This window comes from Prionailurus bengalensis, chromosome B3, assembly GCF_016509475.1.
Source record: "Prionailurus bengalensis isolate Pbe53 chromosome B3, Fcat_Pben_1.1_paternal_pri, whole genome shotgun sequence".
Taxonomy (NCBI): Eukaryota; Metazoa; Chordata; class Mammalia; order Carnivora; family Felidae; genus Prionailurus; species Prionailurus bengalensis.
The window spans coordinates 87,039,100-87,059,754 of NC_057355.1; the positions used below are offsets into that span (position 1 = coordinate 87,039,100).

General features: G+C 34.0%; 1 protein-coding gene across 2 annotated transcripts in view; it reads left to right on the forward strand.

Moving 5' to 3' along the window:
- MIPOL1 (mirror-image polydactyly 1) overlaps window positions 1-20,655 on the forward strand; it is a 317,520-nt gene that overhangs the window by 179,160 nt on the left and 117,705 nt on the right. For both annotated transcript variants that reach the window (XM_043556024.1, XM_043556023.1), the window contains exon 11: window positions 16,833-16,927. In XM_043556024.1, the coding sequence (XP_043411959.1) occupies window positions 16,833-16,927 (95 nt within the window). The remainder of the gene's footprint in view (window positions 1-16,832; window positions 16,928-20,655) is intronic.

The window sequence follows — 20,655 nt, forward strand, 5'->3', positions numbered from 1 at the left end:
GCAAAGTAGGACAGGCATGTTGAATATAGGTTAATTGATGAGAAAATGCAAGCGTTCATCCCAGGTAACCAAATTATACAGTAAAACTCTTAAATTGAAATGTTTTGAAATTGGTGTGAAAATGAGATATCTCAAGCATCCACTGTTGAAAGGTCACCTAAGCTATAGTGAGAGGACAGCCCCCTTGCTTCAGTAGTAGCCATGACTGCTTTGCATGGTTAACAAAACAGGATGGGCTTGTTAGATGGTAACCACACCTTTTCCTTTCCACATTGAAGAGAAAAGCATGATCAGCTGCTATTCCATTTTTTGTGTGTGACTTTCTAGTATTCCCGGGTAGTGCTCAGGGAAAAGACTGTTCCAGTATCAGGGTAGAAGTGATTTGCTTTTATTGCTACTATGCTGAGAAATTAGGTCTCCTCTTAGAATTGAGAAATCACAGAATAAACTCTATGGCCTAATATAAATTTTCAAACATAAAAGCTAATAGTTTGTTCCTCTGTTTACATATTTTGCTAGCTTCTGCATATCAGGAGATTCCTTAGAAATTATAGAATTTTAAATGTTACAGATTCTCATGGGAAGTTGGTTTCATAGAAATGCATAACTTTTTTGGTAATCTGCTTATCTCTCTTGTTTGTAATTACATAAATGTTGAAATTTCCTATTTTGGGAGACATAATTTCATAGAATGTCGTAGTTTTCTAGCTTTCGATTTTTCATTTCAGAGAGCATAGTGCCCAAGAGGCAATCTAAACAATATTGATTTAGAAAGTTTGCTTTTGTTAATTATTTTTTTTTATTACAACCTCTTTTGGTGAAATGATTTATTTACATGTTGTTTAAAGTTTCTGTCCCTATTAATTGTCCTGATGCCTAACTGAGGCGTTCAGAACTGATAATCGGTAGGCTTTTCTATTCAATGCTGGGAGAACAAGCTGCTTATGATGACCCAACAGAGACATGAGGAAGGTTTGTGAAAGGGGTGTATTCATCCAGCTCTAATCCTTGTTTTCAGAAAGGCAGTGTCTTTAAGTGTTCTCTAATTAGTGAATAGATATGGTTGTAAATTCTTGTAGATACCTCTTTTGTAGCACAGAGATGGATGCCTGGCTTGTTTAAATCCTTGTTTTACATTTCTTTTAAGTGAAATTTTAATATGAACATATAACAATAGAAAATAGCAAAAGCAATTTTTATACATGTAATTATTGCTGTTTTATTATTACGCTCCATTGTGATATTTCTTTTTAAACATTATTGTAATTAGGAACTTGAATATTATGTATCAGAAAATGCTGTCTAAAATAAAATGTGGTTTTATTTTTTGTTTTCCTGCTTGTTTACTTTGCTGATCTCTTTGTATACATAAAATAATATTTACTGCTATGAAATTCTTTTTGGGTTTGGTAAAATTGCTTCTACCAGTCACCTAGGAAATGTAAGCTAGGGAACAAGACACTGATATTTAGGCATACCGAGAGGAAATATATTGCTTCAGTGAACTGAATATAAAACATGATCAGCGAAAACACCTGGAAATCAAAAAGAACAGATTTTAGTTATGCTTCTCTTTTTCAAAGAACTTAAGTGCTTAGCTATTATTGTTAGTACTAGAGAAGTAAGTTGGCAGTGACATTTGAAATATGATAAATAAAAGCCTACAGAATGTCTGCTTCTACTTTTAGTACTTCTCTGATTTCTTTTTCAGAAATTGCATAATGGAAACTACCATAGAGTTAATGCAACTCTAATATACAACCTTACTTGTTGTAATAAATGTATTCTCTATTACTGTGTAATGATAAAGCCATAGTTATTGAAACTGCCAAAGAGATTGAAACAGAGAGATAGGAGCTTTTTGCCTTTATCACCTGTATTATTAATTGGAGATAATTACTGCAGAGCAGCTGGCTGTTGGTTTTAGGGAGCATCAATTGTTCTCCTCACCCAGCTGTTGACTAATAAGGATAGTCAACACATCTGTTTCAACAGCTGGTAATTAACAAAAGCCTAATTGCTGCAACTCTTTTAACATCCAATCTGTGAAAAAGAAGGGATGTAGAAGAATATTATTTACTTTGTGCTTTGCACTTTCTGAGACCAGTTTCTCTTTTTTCTTTCTCCCTCCACTTTTTTTCTTACTTTGAACACCACTGCCTTTGTATGAAGCATTGAATGGCAGGAGAACACAATATGGTAATCCAGAGCTTAACTTTTTCAGATCTTTGTTGGTGTTTCTTATTGCAACATTTCTTTGCTAACTTGCAAGATAAAATGGATCAAAAGCATTTTGAGTAGTTCCATACAACAGTTAAAATCCGCAGCAGTGTGCCCTAGGCTGTGTTGCTGTTGTCTGCAGCATCCAAAAGGAAACAGGGAATTCTCTTTTCTTATGCTTTTCACATGCTTAGACACAACTCCTAAATAATTCCACATTCATACACAGATATTTTGTTTTAATTATTATTACATATATTGGTTACCAGAAATTAAGTCACTCCTTCTTCCGTTGGCTTAGCAGTTTTTCTTCCTTTGGTTGAAAACTAAAAACTGGGGAAAAAAAAAACCTAGTTGTTTTTCTTAATGTCTGTATGTCAACTTAAGGTATTTAAGAAAATCTTTAATTTATGAAATCTTTCTTGGTCTGTTTTTCTTTAAACTGTATTTTGGTCTTTTTAAAATTTTTTAATTCAGGTAACTTCAGTTATTTCTTATTGATTTTTATAATAAATGAACAGGAAATTTACTGGGCTAGTCATAGAAACCTTAGTAAAATGGTCTCACAGATTAGAGATTTATAAATTGACATTTCTTTTATTTGATTTCTTTTAGTACTCTTATTTAGTTATGAACTATTTCAGTAAAAATATCTTTCATGTAGCCTTGGTTATAAAGTTTTATATTTATGTTTTTTATAGTTACAACTTTTGATAGTTATATATTAACATTTACATTATTAAAGGATTCACATTGTTAAAGGCAGTTATGGAGAATGTCTCAATTTCTATTTGTCAGCATTTTGTCAGTTAGTTAATTACTTATCTATGCTTTCCCCCTTTAAAAAAGTTAGACTATAAACACCTATAACTATACGTTAAATTAGAATATGTGGCAGTATTGGCAATCAGACACATGACAAGTTTAGGACACAGTCACTTTATCACTCAGCTGAACTGTGCTAACTGCTGTAGTGATTCTGACATGTTTAAATATGTTTGTCTCCTATAAAAATTTCCATTTAAAATACACCTTATTAAAATGTGTTCCTTTCTTCAAGAATATGTTTGTTTTCCAGTTATCATTACCTTTCCATAGTCTTTTACATTTCCTTTGTAGCCTATATAGGAAAACTTGATGAATGAAAATTTTATTTTTATTCATTAAAGATCATATAATCATACCAATTTCCTTTTAATACATCCATAAAATTTTAGATTAATGTCAAAGTTAATTTGATAGACAATGATTATGGCACTTATTTAATGGGAGTATCTAAAAAGTCCTTAGCTAAAATGTTAGTCAAGTTCACTTGATTAATCTCGCTTCACTTCTCAGTTGGCAATATTTCTGTGCAGGCAGTTCTTTAATTGTTGTTAGGTATGTTGAAAGGTATAGAAATTCTACCCAAGTGCTTGCCATGGACTGAATTGCAGATTGCATAATTTCAAAATTTTTTTGCTGGCAAGACAAGTTTAGTTCAGCAGGTGTTCAGGTGATGAAGTATATTATAGATGTAAAAAAAAAAAAATACATGATCCTGAACAAATAAACAAAATACTGCTGACTAAAATTCTAACTAAATAGGAGGGCACTGGCATGTAGAGAAATGTTTACGACTCAAGTGGAAAGGAGGAGAATATTGTCATTTTGGGAAATGTTTGCTTCTTCGGTTTAAATAAGAATTTAATTTTCTCTGTGTGCTCATGTTCTTAGGTAGTACAAGAGAAAGCAAGCTTAGTGAAAGGAATGTATCATGCCATGAGAAAGGAGAATGAACTTTTTGGGGAAACTCACATTCCAGCTGATGCTTTAAGTGTTTTCTTGCATGTAATTTTTTTCCTGAGGAAATGATCTCAGGAATAAGTAGTGTGGTAGACAGAAATTCAATAATTTAATAGGGATTCTCTCTAGATGATAAATATGACATGATTAACCTGTTTTCTAAATGTTAAAAGAGGCAAATCTCATTAAATGGTGGACAGATTATTAGTGAAGCCAGTGAAGTGATCAGTGGTTTCACATATATTAGTATAAATGACTTTCAGAGGTGTAGTCAACAAGTCTCAGAGACCAGACATCTCAATGGATCTAACTAGCAACAAATCTTAGTTCAAGGTAATATCTTCTGAGATAGAGTTCATTCAACAGAAAAGATAAAGCCTCCACAGTCTGAATCCATGGACAAAGAAATAGTTCCAGACAAATGTGTTACATGATTTGTCTTAAAAAGTAAATTCTATCATACACTAAAAATAAAAATACAAAGAAGTTTGAAATACAAAGAATACAATAAATGATAGTGAATGGAAAAAGAGCTAATAATTGGAGTAAACTGTGTCATTTCTGGAGTCATCACAATAGGATATAATGGCATGTTTCAAGTTGAAGAGGTTGGCAACGTAGTTAATGCACAGACTTAGGGTTATTTGCTGAACTGGTAATCAAGAGTTCTGAGTTCAAATTCTGCTTCTAACACTAACTTTTATTTATAATTTTAAAAACCAAGAGGGTTTTTTTTTTCCTAAAGAATTCACATTGTTAAAGGCAGTTACGGAGAATGTCTCAATTTCTATTTGTCAACATTTTGTCAGTTAGTTAATTACTTATCTATGCTTTCCCCCTTTAAAAAAGTTAGACTATAAACACCTATAACTATATGTTAAATTAGAATATGTGGCAGTATTGGCAATCAGACACATGACAAGTTTAGGACACAGTCACTTTATCACTCAACTGAACTGTGCTAACTGCTGTAGTGATTCTGACCATTAAATTGTTTTAGGGGCACCTGGGTGGCTCAGTCGGTTAAGTGTCCAACTTCAGCTCAGGTCATGATCTCGTGGTTCATCAATTCGAGCCCCGCATCGGGCTGTGTGCTGACAGCTCAGAACTTAGAGCCTGCTTTGGATTCTGTCTCCCTCTCTCTCTGCCCCTTCCCTGCCTGCACACTGTCTCTCTCTCTCTCTCTCTCTCTCTCTCTCTCTCTCTCTCTCAAAAATAAAGATTTAAAAAATTTTTTAATTGTTTTAAATGGTTTTAATTCTTTTTTAAAGAATATATTTAGTTTTGAGAGAGAGAGAGGGCACTTGCATGCAGGAGCAGGAGAAGAACTGGGGACAGAAGGGGGGTGGGGGCAGGTATGGACAAAGGATCTGAAGGAGGCTCTGCTTACAGCAGACAGTCCCACGTGGGGTTCAAACTCAGGAACCGTGAGATTATAACCTGAGCTGAAGTCTGATGCTTAACTGCCTGAGCAATTTAGGCGTCCCTAAATAGTTTTAAATTTTTTCAGTGTTTATTTATTTATTTTTGAGAGAGAGAGCAAGCAGGGGAAGGACTGAGAGAGAGGAAGACAGAATCCCAAGCAGACTTCCCACTGTCAGCGCAGAGCCTGACACAGGCTGAAACTCACAAACCATGAGATCATGACCTGAGCTGAAACCAAGAGTCGGTTGCTTAACCAACTGAGCCACCCAGGTGCCCCAGTAGTTTTATTTCTTACACTATATTATTGTAGAGCAAAGGAAACTGTTATTACAAGACAGGAAGGCATGGGGCACCTGGCTCTCTCAGTTAGTGATGCATGCAGCTCTTGATCTTGGGATTGTGGGTTTGAGTCCCGCATTTGGTGTAGAGATTACTTAAAAATAAAATCTTTAAAAAAAGACAAGAAATCAAAGAAACAATAATAATATCACACAAATTACAGAGCTAAAAATGATGATATTGGAAGTTTATTTCATGATGCTCTTAACCATCTGATCAAAATTTTTATGTAGACAATCTACATCTTTAGTACTTCCATAAAACAATGTTAAAAGTGAAAAATATTGTTAGGATGACTATATCCAAATTTTATTTTTATTTTTCATGTATTTGTATTTTAGAGTAGACAGCCCTTCAGTGGGCTCTTTTCAGAGAAGGGCTTCCAAATGCAACCTGAAACCTTCTTTGAATCATTTCTGCTTAAAAGCAGGCGAAGAATATTACAAGTAAATAAATCCAGTAATATACCAAATGTAAGAATTCTAAACATTAAATTATAAAAACATATTGGTCCATTTGTGATGGTACAATATGTGTTAAAATTTCAATATACACTTCTCCTTCCTGCAGTGTGGCAAGAAGATACTGTGGGGACTCTTTTGCTGTTAACCTAGCAGGTCCTGGAAAAGATACTTTAATGCATTGCTAGACTCACAAAAATAAAGGAAACCTTTAAAAGACTTTACTTCACAAAAAAATTGAGAGTAGAACCAGAGACAAACCCCTCTCCAATAGTAAGCAAACAGATGGTCTACAGCTATACCAGGGCAAACATCTATGGAGGTACTTTCATCTTCAGTTGGGATCCCAATTTCTAGACCATCAGCAAGGCTAAAGAGCTGAGCCAGAAACTCTGGCATTATTGTAGGCTTCTTGAACTTTACCTAGGAATTGTCTGTCATGGATCCCTGATGAAACAGGCACAAGTCCTATTCAGAGGAAGGCATCCCTAATTTAGTCCAGGAAGATCCTATAAGTTATTACCAAGAAAACATGAACTCACAACCAAAGATCAATCAAGTACATGAGGAAGAAAAACATCACAAGTGACAGTCACAACAGACAGAACCAAAAAAGAACACATACACACACCCTCACAAACACACAAACTCACTAAACAAAGTCTTCTAAAGAATATAGAATATTTTGTTCAAAATGCTTCAATGAAGTTTATAACTAGAGTATGAATCACAACCATGAATAAAACCAAGAGCTTTTTCTAGAAAATAACCATGTAAATCTGAAAAAGAATCACGTGCAAGTTCAAAAAAAATTTTTTAAGTAAGACACTCTAGGTAATTGTCAGATTATATATACAGCCAAAGAAAGAATTAGGGAGCTGGAAGACATATGAATTGGAATACATCTGAAAAATTACCCATAATACAAAACCAGTAGACAAAACAAAAATTAAGAAATATAGAGTAAGGTAGTCCAACAAACATTTAAATGGATTCCCAAAAGGAGAGAATACAGACAATCCTGGAAAAGCAGTGTTAGAACAGAAAATGACTGAGATTTTTGTAAAACTGATGAAAGATATTCTTTGAAAGCAAGATAAGAAATGCATACCTAGTCACATCATAATGAAATAGAAGAATTCTAACATCAAAGACACATTCATAATAGTAGCCAAAAAGATTACTTTTAAATGAGCAACAGTGACACAGATGACTTCTCAACAGAGCAGTGGAAGTCAGGAAACATTGGAATAATGCTTTCAATGTGCTGAAGGAAAATAGTTCCTAATTTAGAATCATATACTCAACATGAATATCTTCAAAGAACATGAAATGAACACGTTTTCAGACAACTAAAAATTGAGTGGGTCATTTGCTTTATAGTAAACTTTAAGAGCTGTTGTTTAGACAGAGGAACATGATTCCATAAGGGACCTTCCAACGAGGAAAGAATAAAACACAAAAGAAAAGTCACAAATTTAAATGCACATTGACTCAAAACAAAAAGTTAATTATGTTGGTTGAGGTTTAAATCTAGATAAATTAGAATACATTAAGAATAAACAGTAACAAATAAATTAGGAATAAATAGAGGTAAAGGGATTTAGATCCTCTCATTGTCAAGAAGTATTAAATTAGGTTTTTGATAAGTCAAACTTTTATCTTGTAGTTCCTGGGATAACCATTCAAAGAATGTAAAGGATGGTATAACATTGAAATTAAAGAGGGGGAAATGGGATGGTAATAAAAGAATCAATCCAAAAGATAGCAAAGAAAGGTGATACAAAAAAGTAAGAGAAGTAACAGGACAAAAAGAACATCATAGGATTACATATTGAAACCCTAATTTATTGATGGTGACATTAAATGTAAAAGGATCAAATATTCCAGTTAAAAGATGAAGATTGTTAGACTGGAAAAAAAAATATATGCTGTTTACAATAGTCACTTCTAAACCTAGGCATATAAAAAACATTGAAGTTAACAAGCTATAAAAAAGATATGCCATACAAAAGCTAATAAAAAGAATGCTTTAGAAATTATATTAACATCAAGCAAAATACAATTCAAAGCTACAAGGTTTTTTTTTGTTTGCTTTGCTTTCTATGTAATAAGTGAAATGATGCCTCCCAGGTGATTTCCTGCCATACTGCAGTGTTACTGTGCAAGCACATGGTTGCCATGAACCACTATTAACTTCTTTTTTCCTCCTATTATTATATGCCTGAAGAACCTGTTGAACTGTGGATTTCAAATGCTTTGTTTCATTGCCTTCAGAAACTTGTTCATTCTAGACAGATTCTTCACTTTTTCAGGTATCTAACAACATTAACCAAAAGCTTATATAGAACAATAGGTATTCTAGGCGCTATGTAAACCTGTGCTCTCTGACACTAGATCCATAATCAGCAAACTATGACCTCTAAACCGGCTGACTGTTTCTGTAGATAAAGTTTTATTGGAACCCAGTGTTGCCTGTTCATTTATATATTGTCTATGGCTGCTTTCACACTACAAAAACAGTTGAGTAGTTGCAAGCGAGACTATATGGCCTACAAGTCTAAAATATTTAATATCTGGACTTTAATGATCATACTGCAGACTACCACATGACTTGAACTTGTACTTAAAGCCCAATCCTTCTCACCTTATTGACCTATTACTTGGTACAGTGCTATTTCATATTGACTTCAGTTATTTCCCCAATAATTTTATACCTAAAGTTCAATAGTGTCTATTGTACAGCTTACATACTTGTTCACTTTGATATGGCTCTATCGTATGGTAAATTATCTCATTTTATCATTATCTAATAGTCATGTGAGATGGGTATTATCACCACCATTTTACCATTTTACCTTTATCAGAGGCCCTAATTCAGACTCATAGAACTGCTTGCTGGTAGCCAAACCCAGTTTTACTCTTAGTCACTGTGCTGCACTCTGTTTCTGGCATACTTCTCTTTACCTCCCTTCTCTGTTTCGCAGACTCAGCTCACTGCTCATGGATCATTGTCTGCCTATGAATGTTTTTGACTTCTGCTTCCATTACAAACTGTTTTCTTCCCTTCCTCATGTCAGAGCATACATCACTAGACAGTGCAGATATGACTGCTTTTGAGTCTGGAAACTGATCATCCTTGGTCTGAAAGGCATTTCATAGGGACATAATATTACCTCATTGGAATCGTCTTTAAAGAGCATTGCATATGGTAATATACGTGGTGAGAAATCCGTTTTCCTATGAAGGGGAGGTATAATTGAAATCCAGTCATTTTTAGCCTTTTGATAGTAGCTTTTTTTTTTTAGATACTTCTTTGCAAGGTTTTTAGTTATTTTTCTTTAATAGGTTCTTACCCTGCTTCTGAGGTTTAAAAAGTCAAATACTAGGATGGCTATAGTCCTATTGTTAAGCAATTTTCTAATTTGATGTGTTATTTGAACATAGCTAATTACATTCCTTACAAATGTGTTTAATACTGTAACACAGTTTATATATCCATGATTATAAAAAATTCTATTAAAACAATTAACATACATATTAAATTATGCCATATTGAAATGTAGTCTTGAATGGTAGAATAAGCAACATTTTCTGGATACTTTATTCTGGTTCCAACTTTCCTTCTCACCAACTATGAAACCTTGGACAATTTCCAAATGTTTCCCTAAACATATGTTAACAAAAATTTTCTCACCTGTAAAGTAAGATCCTTTTCAGGTCTAAAATTATTTGGTTCTGTGATTTAATTTGTACCGTATCTTTCTTTATTTAGCAGGTATCACACATAAGATCAAATGCCTCTGTTCTCTGATAAAAACAGGTTACCATTAATGGTCTTGGAGTTACCAAAGGAAGGCTTAACTATATCAGACTGTTACTATTAAAAACACATTCAAACAAAACATAACAAGATTTTGAAGTAAGATAAAAGTGGTTTCTCCACAATATCCATACAAATAGTGTTCAGTGATGGGGATACTGTAGTCTTTTCTTTGTCTGTCATTTTAAGGTACTAGATAAGACTCCAAGAAAACAATTCAGTTCATTTCTAATATGATAACAGTATAAATTGTTGTTCTATTTATATGGCATTGCTCAAAATGTAGTTTTAGAATGAGCCATTTAATTCTAAGACTAACCCTAACATTGGTTAACCAACTTGTTTTTCACTCACTTAAGGTAAATAAATTCTGGCAATGTACAGCATGGTAACTAAAGTTAATAGTACTGTGTCATATTTAAAAGTTGTTACGAGGGATCCCTGAGTGGCTCAGTTGGTTAAGAGTCTGACTTCTGCTCAGGTCATGATCTCACAGTTTGTGAGTTCAAGCTCCGCATCGCGGTGTGTGCTGACAACTCAGAACCTGCAGCCTGCTTCAGATTCTCTCTCTCTTTCTCTCTCTCTCTCTCTCTCTCTCCCTCCCTCCCTCCCTCCCTCCCTCCCTCCTTCTCCTCCTCCCCCACTTGTGCTCTGTCTCTCTCTTTCTCTCTCTCAAAAACAAATAAACATTAAAAAAATTTTAAGTTGCTAAGAGAGTAAATCTTAAAAGTTCCCATCACAAGAAAAAAAATGTGTAACTATGTGAGCTGATGGATGATAACTAAGTTTATTGTGGTAACCATTTCACAATATATGCAATATATGCATACATCAAATCATTATGTTGTGCACCTAAAACTAATACAATGTTATATGTCAATTATATCTCAATAAAACTGGAAATGAATGAAAAAAAATATAATGGTCCAAGAAAAAAGGTATAGTGAGAAGACTAAAGATGTAAAACACACACTGATCGTTTTGTAAACTTTTATTATTATCGAAACTATTATCAGATGATGATTTGATTCCATTGTTTCACCTAGAATTAGTTTAGCTGCTTCTCACACATGCTTTAAGCAATACCCTTTCTTTACATGTTGGGAATAAGTATCAAAGGTAGATGGAGGACATATGAATTCTGGAGTACACCATTGGCGATTTCAATGAAAATTTCAAGTTTTCCTATACAGAAAACAAAAGAAAGAATCAAGAATGTTGCAGTTCTTTTTATTTAATAGAGAATTCTACTCATGATAGACAAAGTATGGCTATTGTGTGTGAATGGAGTGAGGAGATGCGAAAAAACTTAAAACACGTGCCACCGTCCAGAAAAAGATATTTTGCTATTGCTCAGGAGATAATTTTATTGTTTTAGAGGAAGGAAATATATTAGGTTGAAAATCATTTCACATTGGGGCGCCTGGGTGGCTCAGTCGTTAAGCTTCTGACTTTGACTCAGGTTATGATCTCACGGTTTGTGAGTTCGAGCCCCGCATCAGGCCCTGCGCTGACAGCTCAGAGCCTGGAGCTTGCTTTGGATTCTGTGTCTCTGTCTCTCTCTGCTCCTCCCCAACTTATGCTCTGTCTGTCTCTGTCTCTCAAAAATAAATAAACATTAAAAAAAAATCATTTCACATTTTGGGACGCCTGGCTGGCTCAGTCAGTAGAGCATCAAACTCTTGATCTTCAGGGACTTGATCTCAGGGTCATGAGTCCAATCCCCACGTTGGGCATAGAACCTACTTTAAAAAAAAATAAAACATTTAAAAAAATAATTTCACATTTAAACATTGCTGTATGCTTGTTACAATACATGGTGCCTTGTAAGTATTATTGGCATGATTTTTCTGCATAAAATTATGGTGTTTTAAAATAAGCATCTTAGGGGTGCCAGGGTGGCCCAGTTGGTTAAGCATACTCTTGACTTCAGCTCAGGTCATGATCTCACCATCATGAGACTGAGCCCCCTATCAGATTCTGTCTATCTCCCTCTGCCCCTTTTTCACCCTCATGCACACGTTCTCTCTCTCTAAAATAAAATGAAGGGGGAAAATAAAAGAAATAATAAAATCAGTAGCATATTAGATTCAATGAAATTTGGTGGTCAGTTTATAAAATTTGTTTAGAGAGTTTAAAAAATATAATTGTGATGATATATGCTTAAAAATACTTTTTGTTATAATGGTAAAATTAGTGGATTTAGGAGACCATGTTTTAGTCAAGACAGATGTTTGTATAGGTAAATTTTGGTGGAGTAAACAGCAGAATGTTACTAGTATTAGGGAGAGATGAACCAGAAACAGTTTGAGAAGCAAAAGATCCAGCTAAAGACTAAATAATAGTCTTGACTCACAGTTGGTCCCATTACCAAAACTAAATACACACATGACTCCCAGTTACAAGACTCCTTGTCTTGTACACTTGATCCAAACATTGTATGGATCAAAACTCAATGTAATGATGCACATAATGATCAGAAGTATAGCATCAAGTTTCCTGCATTTTTACCTTGAGCAGGACTTGGGTGGAAGTTTAAGAAAAACTTAGGTGTCATTTTGGAGGAATTAGAATAAAGAACAAAAAGAGCAATTATATGTGGAAAGGCTTGAGTGATATTTAAAAAGGCAGCATGCTCAAGAGTATATAGTACATCTCTGCTGTCCTTTTCCCTGCAAGTGTGGCTATGACACACAGAAATTAACCAACCCTGGGGCACCGGGGTGATTCATTCAGTTAAGCATCCACCTCTTGATTTCGGCTCAGTTCATGATCTCACAGTTAGCATATCAGGCTTCCGCACTGATGGTGTGAAGCCTTTTTGGAATTGGTCTGTTCTCTTTCTGCCCCTCCCCTGTTCACACTCTCTCTCTCTCAAAAAATGTAAATAAAACCTTTAAAAAACAAAATTACCAAGTGCTTGTGAACCTACATGTTGGTATTATTTTTCAAATTCTTAAATACTTTTTGTCATCTGTCATATGTTCTTGAGAATATAAATTGACTTAGCAGATATATGTGTATGTGTAAACATACATGTTAAGTGTTTACATGTATTTACATAATGTATATACCAGAATATTATAGTTTTGCAAGCTGCTTAATATTCATGAACTTCAGTTTTATCACCAGGGATAATAGGAGTTATCTCATAGGTGGATTGTGGGGCTAGACCATAGATTTCAAGCATTTGATACAATGCCCCAATCTATAGTAGGCATTCAACAAATGGCATTGCTATTATAGTTAAACACAGATGCTTTAAAGTTACATCTATTTAGGCAGCAAGTTTGGCAGTTTCTTTACAATGTATATAATTTTATATAAAGTATATAAACACATTATACATATTTACCATAAGACCCAGCATTTCCATTCTTTGGTACTTACCTAAGAGAAATGAAGGTATAGTTGCACAAAATGACTATATGCTGATGTTTATAGCAGCTTTATTAATAATTGCTCCAAACTGGAAACAACCCAAATGTCCATCAACTGGTGAATGGATGTATAGATTGTGGTACATCCATACTCAGTGATATAAAGGAATGAACTGTCGGTATGTGTAATGCTCAAAAGCTCAAAAGCATTAAGTTAAGTGAAAGAAGCCGAATTCAGAAAGCTGCCTACTATATGATTCTGTTCATGTGACATTCTAGAAAAGGCAAAACTACAGGGCTAAAAATCGTAAGTGCTTGCCAGGGACTGGGTGTAAAAGGAAAGCATTGACTATATTGGTACACAAGGAAACACTTTAGAGTAATGGAAATATTCTGTTTCTTGAAGATAGATTATCTATAAAGTACATAGCCATATAGTGAAAGTATAAAATATCCTTGAAAATGATGAGCCCAAATTCATTGAAATGTTTCACTTGAGGCGATGGGGGGGAGGGGGCGGTTGGAAGGGAAGGAGGGAATGTAACTAGTAAGTGCAATATATGGGTTGGGGTAAAAGATTTGTTTTTAAATAGGAAGCAAAATAGCAAAATATTTTTTAAATTTAAAACAAAGTTTGTAACAGTGTATAAATAATCCCATTAATATTGTAAATAGGTTTACTTATATTTATACATATATAAATATGTATATATAATATACATATATTTACACACATAGTTGTAAATATACATGTCTGCTTATATATTCACATATAATTTCTGGAAGTATATACAACAAACAGGTGACTACTAATCTCAGGAGGGGATTTGTATTACTGAGTGTTGGAGATGGAACAAAGATTTACTTTACATGGAATATTTTCTTGTACTTTTTGAATTTCATTAGTTTTTTTAATGCATATGTTTTTATATGAATATACACATAAACGAATGCATGCAATTTTTATTAATTAAACTGTAGGAAATACGAGAAATATGATGCCTGAGGAACAGGAAAAATATCTTGTTCACTAATTTCCTTAATGGTTTTGACATAAAGTTTGTTATTGACCTGTAATGTGATGGAATTATAGGACATTAATAGTGAAACTAGGAAATAAAATAGAAGTAAACAGTACATTTAAATTAGTTTTCTTACATATAACATAAATCCAACTCAAGCTAGCCTAAGCCAAAAAAAGATTTATTTACCCAGGGAGTCCAAGAAATGGAATGGATCTGGAACTGTCTGGCATAGGGGATCCAGGAGTACCAGTGATGTCATCAGGATTCAGTTTTCTTCTGGGGCTGGTGGGATGGAATACTGTGTTTGAACAACCTGGATGATACATACCTGAGGTAGTGGGGAATGAAGTTCATTCTAGCCACCAGGACTGAACAAGATCACTGTGGCAAAGGGTAAGGGTATTTTTCTAAAAAGGAAATGCTAGCCAGATGAACATATATCTGATAAAATAGAAAAAGGCGGTTGTAAAGCCAGAAAGTTTAAAATAGCTTTGAACAGAGTCACCAGGGCCTAGACATAAGATTAGACATTTGGAATTAATAAATTCAGTGGATTTGCTATGAAGCAACACCAAATCTTGATAGCCAACTAAACGTGAAAAGAGAGTGAAAAAATAAATATTACTAGAAGCACGGGAATTTAAGTAAAATTTTCATGTTCCTATTTTTGCAGAAATTTCTTAGGCAGAAATCTTCATTTTGGCTTTTTCCTACTAGAACATTGTTGGTTTTGTTTTTTGGTGTCAGAGGGGTTTTTGTTTTGTTTTGGATTTTTTTTGTTGTTGTTTTGTTTTGTTTCATTTTTTTCAGCAGAAGTACCAGGTTAAAAAAAAAAATCAAAATAGTCGTCTAAGGTATTTGTCATTGTAACATATTTATTTAGCAAATTCTCTATTACCTGTCCAGTATTTGATATTCCTTAAATACATCCAACAGGATGTTTGACATTTTGTAAGTTGAATGTGATATGTCCTTTTTTGTGTGATTCTTTTTGACTAACCATTTAGTCACGATGGGTATCTGTGCCTTTCATGTTAGCATTTCAGTCACGTTTTATAATTTACTGAAAATTGGCAATGCTGTCAATTATTGGCATAAAGAACCAGCCACCTATTTTTAAATGCTTTTTAATAATTTTTGAGAATGTTTTATCTATAATTCTAGAATGTGACATGTTAAGGCAAGCACTCAAATATCTTAAATTTAAGAAGTAACTCTGTTAGATTTGCTAACCCAGATAGAGAACAAATCAATTAATTTAATTCCTAAATTATATACAGAGACCTGAACTGCTACATGTTTTTATTATTCTCTGTTATTTAAATAGAAAAGTGGCATTGTCCAGTGTTCACTTACATGACACTACTTTTCCTCTGGTCAGGATTTCACAGTTTGTCTTATGACTTCATTCTTATGGAAGAAAATAATCCCAGAGAAATTATGAGTTCAACAAAATTAGTGAACTTCTGCCTCCAAACTCGAGTACTTTTTAATTATTGCCATTAGTGTGTGCAAGGTATATGATAACATCGTTGAAAGTGAAAGACAGTATTTTCATGCAAATTAATCTGTGAATAAACAAAACTGAAATCTGAATACTAGCACCCTATTTTAAAAGTTCTGATGAAAACTCTTTTGGGCTATACCTGAAACCCAATGGGAAAGGTGGTTGGAAGTTGGCAATTCTTTTAAAATTACAAGTTTGAACTCTTGAAAAACTGATTACAGACCCTTTAAAATTTAAATACTATAGGCAGAGCGGAACAATAACATCCCTTGAATAAAATACCTCTGACACTCAAGATTGTTGCCATTCTCCCTTTAGAGATTTTTTTTTCCTTGCCAAAAAGGAATTGCAAAGGTTAAGTCATATCTGTAAGAATCAGGTTGTAGTCTTGTGTATTTTTTTCACATTAAATATCAAAGATAGCTTAACATATTTAGCATTTTCTGGGTTTTACTATTAATAAAGTTAAAAGAAAATCCAGTGTGATCAGGCAGTGGAGCCACATTAAGTTTGTATGTGAAACACCCATTGTGCTTATCTTATTCTTGATATTGCTCTGAACCCATGTTCCACATTCTGAGTTCTGTGTATAAAGTTAAACATTGCAGAAGGGCATATATCTGATGATACAGATGAATAAGGTTGAAGTCTAGTAATGAGCAAAGTTGATAAATTTAATATGTTCTTGTCTTCAATATGTCTTTTATTAATATAATTTGATTATTTTGTGGGAAATTATGAAACACTACTAAAAATTCTGATCGATTATAAAACTACCAGAAATTTAAGGTTCCTGTTTATACTATAATATATATTTTAACATACCAAAACCAATATTAAATTTCTTAAAATATTAATTACTTACAGGCAAAGTTGTTAGCTATGCAAGAAGCCAGAGAAACTGCAATTCAACAGTACAAAAGACTAGAGGAAGAAATACAAACACTTCGTGTTTACTACAGGTAAAATTCTTTTTAACCTGGGCATAAAGAAATGTTGGTTTGGGAAATGTTTCTACCTAGTTTTATAGTGAGTGAAGAAATACCTCAAGGAAATTAAACATTATTCAGTTAAAATATTTTTGTAATTTTAAAATGATTCAGGCACAAAATATTCTTTACCTTTTTTTTCTTTCCTGCATTTGGTAAAGTTTAAGCTTAGATTCCCATCAGATTTATAAAATTTACATAACTTATAACCAGTTGTCTGAATGGAGTCTAGTTAACTATTGAACTATTTGCTCATCTAAATGCCACCTCTAAAATGATACATATTTTTAAAATAGTACATGAATAGCAGTAATAGCCTTTCACCAATTATAATATAAGTTTCTAAAGGAATGCCACTGAAGGATTTTTAACACTTATTTAATTTATGCTCCAAGAGTAGTTGTGAAATTAACTCAGTAGGTCACACTGGCATTTTTTAATGAAAAGAAATAGAATAGAAAATGTCAGAGTGCATTTCCTGTAGTTAAAGTAAATATTGTTTTGTGATACTTTGGTTTCAGTTTTGTGTTATGCGAGAGAGAAATAAGATTGTTGGGTTATCTGTAAAATATCTGTATATTTTTTCACAAAGGATCATTGTAAAAACAAAAAAAGTTTTGAAAAATGATGTACAATGTTCTATATGTTCTCTGATACTTGATAAGATTAAAAAGAATCTGAAGTCTAAAACGTAAGAATTCACTAACTTAGGCTGTGGGTATTTGAAAGATTTTCTTTTAGTTTTTTGCGTCCTCTCAGAACAATGTGGTTAAGTACATAAAATACAATTAAATCAAAACCAGTTTTACTGAAATAGTTATGCAAGTATGTCATATTACTATATTCACACATCGTTATTAATACATTAAATAACTAGGTCTAACACCAAGTCTATTAACAACCATAATTTCAAAGTAGTGATGACTGTAAATGGTATTTTGGGGATAACTGCAAACACTGAAATGTGATGTGAAAATATCAGTGGCTTCTATGGATGCAAATTCTCTATATAAAGAGGTAACGAAGTAAAATTAGGTCATTAGCACGGGCTCTAACCAAATATGACTGATATTTTCATAACAAGTAGAAATTTGGACATAGAGATGCACACATACAGGAAGGCTGTACAGAGACACCAAGAGAAGATAGCCTTTTGCCTGGCATCCACAAGTCAAGTAATCCCAAAGATTGGCAGCAGATACCAAAATCTAGAGGAGGCCTGGGAGGATTCTCACCTATTCCATCAAAGAGAGGATAGTCCAACTGACATGTTGATTTTGGACCTGTAGCTTCCAGAACTCTGACACAATAAATTTCTGTTTTACGTCTCCCAGTTTGTGCTACAATGTTACAGCAGCCTTAGGAATTAATGCAGTTATCAAATATTAAGTATGTTTGAGGCGCCTGGTGGTGAAGTGTCTGACTCTTGATTTCGGCTCAGGTCATGATCTCAATAGTTTGTGAGTTCGAGCCCCGCATCGGGCTCCATGCTGACAGTGCAGAGCCTGCTTGGGATTCTATCTCCCTCTCTATCTACCTCTGTCTCCCTCTCTCAAAATAAATAAATAAACTTAAAAAAATATTAAGTAAATTGATTGATGACTGGGAAGTCATTTGCCTGCAGTTAGAAGCAGTGTCTATGTGTGGTCATGTAGATAAGCAGAAACCTGATAATGAATAAAGACATCTCAGCAATCCACCCTTTTTTTTTTTAAACTATAGAGTGGATATGACAATCTTTCCTCCATACTTTATACCAATGGATTCTCCACTGTAGCTGTGCATTAAAATCACCTGAAGAGCTTCTAAAAGCCCTAATCCCCATCTCCTCCCAGGCCAATTACATTGGAGTCTTGGTGTAGGACTAGGCTATCAGTGTGTTTTAAGGTCCCTAGAAATTCCCACGTGTATCCCAGTTTGAGGGATGCTGCTTTGCATGCACATTTCAGATAGCTGCGTTACAGCAGGGTCTCTTCTTGGTGGAATAATAGAGGCATATATTAAACCCTCTACTAGGACTTAGAAGTATCGTATGATTTGTGCTCAGACCTTGGATACCTCAGTGTGGTATGAAGTAGCTTCACTCTATTGATAAGGGAAAGTTTTTATGGAACCTTTTCCTGCCATCCTTGTGAGGTAGGACAACAGGTGTTTATTGATAAAGTGACAGTGTCCAAAAATTCTGAGAGGCATATGATCTTCTTACATGAACTGACATTTCTTCTTCAAAAATGAACCTGATGCCAGTTCTTAGTGTTCCTCCTTCTTTCTATTGAATTGCAGAAGATTACTGAGAGATTTTTGAAAATTGTAAAGCTAAACTATTTGTTTTTCAAAGACTTTTTAATCTACATGATTGTAACAACTCTTCGAGTTGAACAACTCTTTGAGTTAACAGTTGTTGGCTTAAAGATATTCTTCACATATACCCCTCTTACTGCTACTTAAAAAAAAAAAAATACTGGTAGTATGGTGAAGCTCCTGGGATTTGCACTTAGAGAGTCCTGCCTTTATGACTTATATAAATGAACTTCCCCAAGACCATTTCCTTTTTTGTGAAATTAGAATTCTAGTACCTACCTCATACACTTGTTTTAAGTATGTATAGCTCTTAGCTTTTTGTTTGAAATTATGTTGTCATTAGTAACCTCCACAGAAGTGGTTTTAATAAAGCATTAGATGTAGAAGTCAGTTAGCTGTGAATTGAAGAGTGATTAGAGGTAATGTAGTAATTTGGACAATAGAATGGTCCTTGAAGAAGCCTGAATAAGAAAGATGTTAATGATAGTTGAGAAGAAAGGAAGATAGGTTAAGGACTTATGTTTTTTGTTTTTGAAAGATGACAGATATTTGAGCCTGTTTATGACTAATTGGAAGGAGCCAAGAGAGAAATTGTCAGGGAACAGGATTCCTAAAGAAATAGGAAGAGATGGAAATTAGAATCTGCAAAAGAGTTTACCTTGAACAGGAAGATGGTCACAGACAGGAGTGAAGGAGATAAGAATAGCTGTGGAATACAAATGAAATTCAGTTTGCAATTAATAGGCTTCAGTTTTTTCTGCAAAGTAAGGGTCACCGTGAGCTTCTAAAGTGACGGAAGACAGGAAGTTTTGGAAGGAATAACAGAATAGCTACTGAAGAGAATGGGAAAGAGAACTGAATAAGGGCAAAAAGAACAAGACAAGCAATCCTGAAGAGTCAGCTGGGGATAGATGCTATAGATTTGTATGAGTTCTGGTTTGTACAGTTGTGTAACTTCACACATTCAGTGGTTCTTGTAAACACAAGAAGCAAAGAAGGCAAAGAATTGGAATGATTCAGGATTACAAATATGCAGGACTAACATGATGAAGAGGAGAGTGGTTGAAAGTAAACTAGCAAAAAGGTGTTGAAATGATGAATGATAGTCTGAGCTAAATAGGGCAGGAATAAAATTGAGAGTATACCAAGAGAAAAAGGAGAAATCCAGAAACCATAAATCTTGAGATCAAAAAGCAAAAGTAGTGGGATTAAGAAAATTCAGGAGCTAAAAGGATCAGAGATTGTAGTCAGAAAGTGGAACCTTTCTCTTTAAGCTCTCAGAGATTGCACTCATTCTCAGCATTGACAATATTTAAAAGTATTGCCTTAGTAGTAGATAGTTGAAACTTACAAGAGGTAGGGGTCACTAGATATAAAGAAGTCAAGGATTTATGAAACTA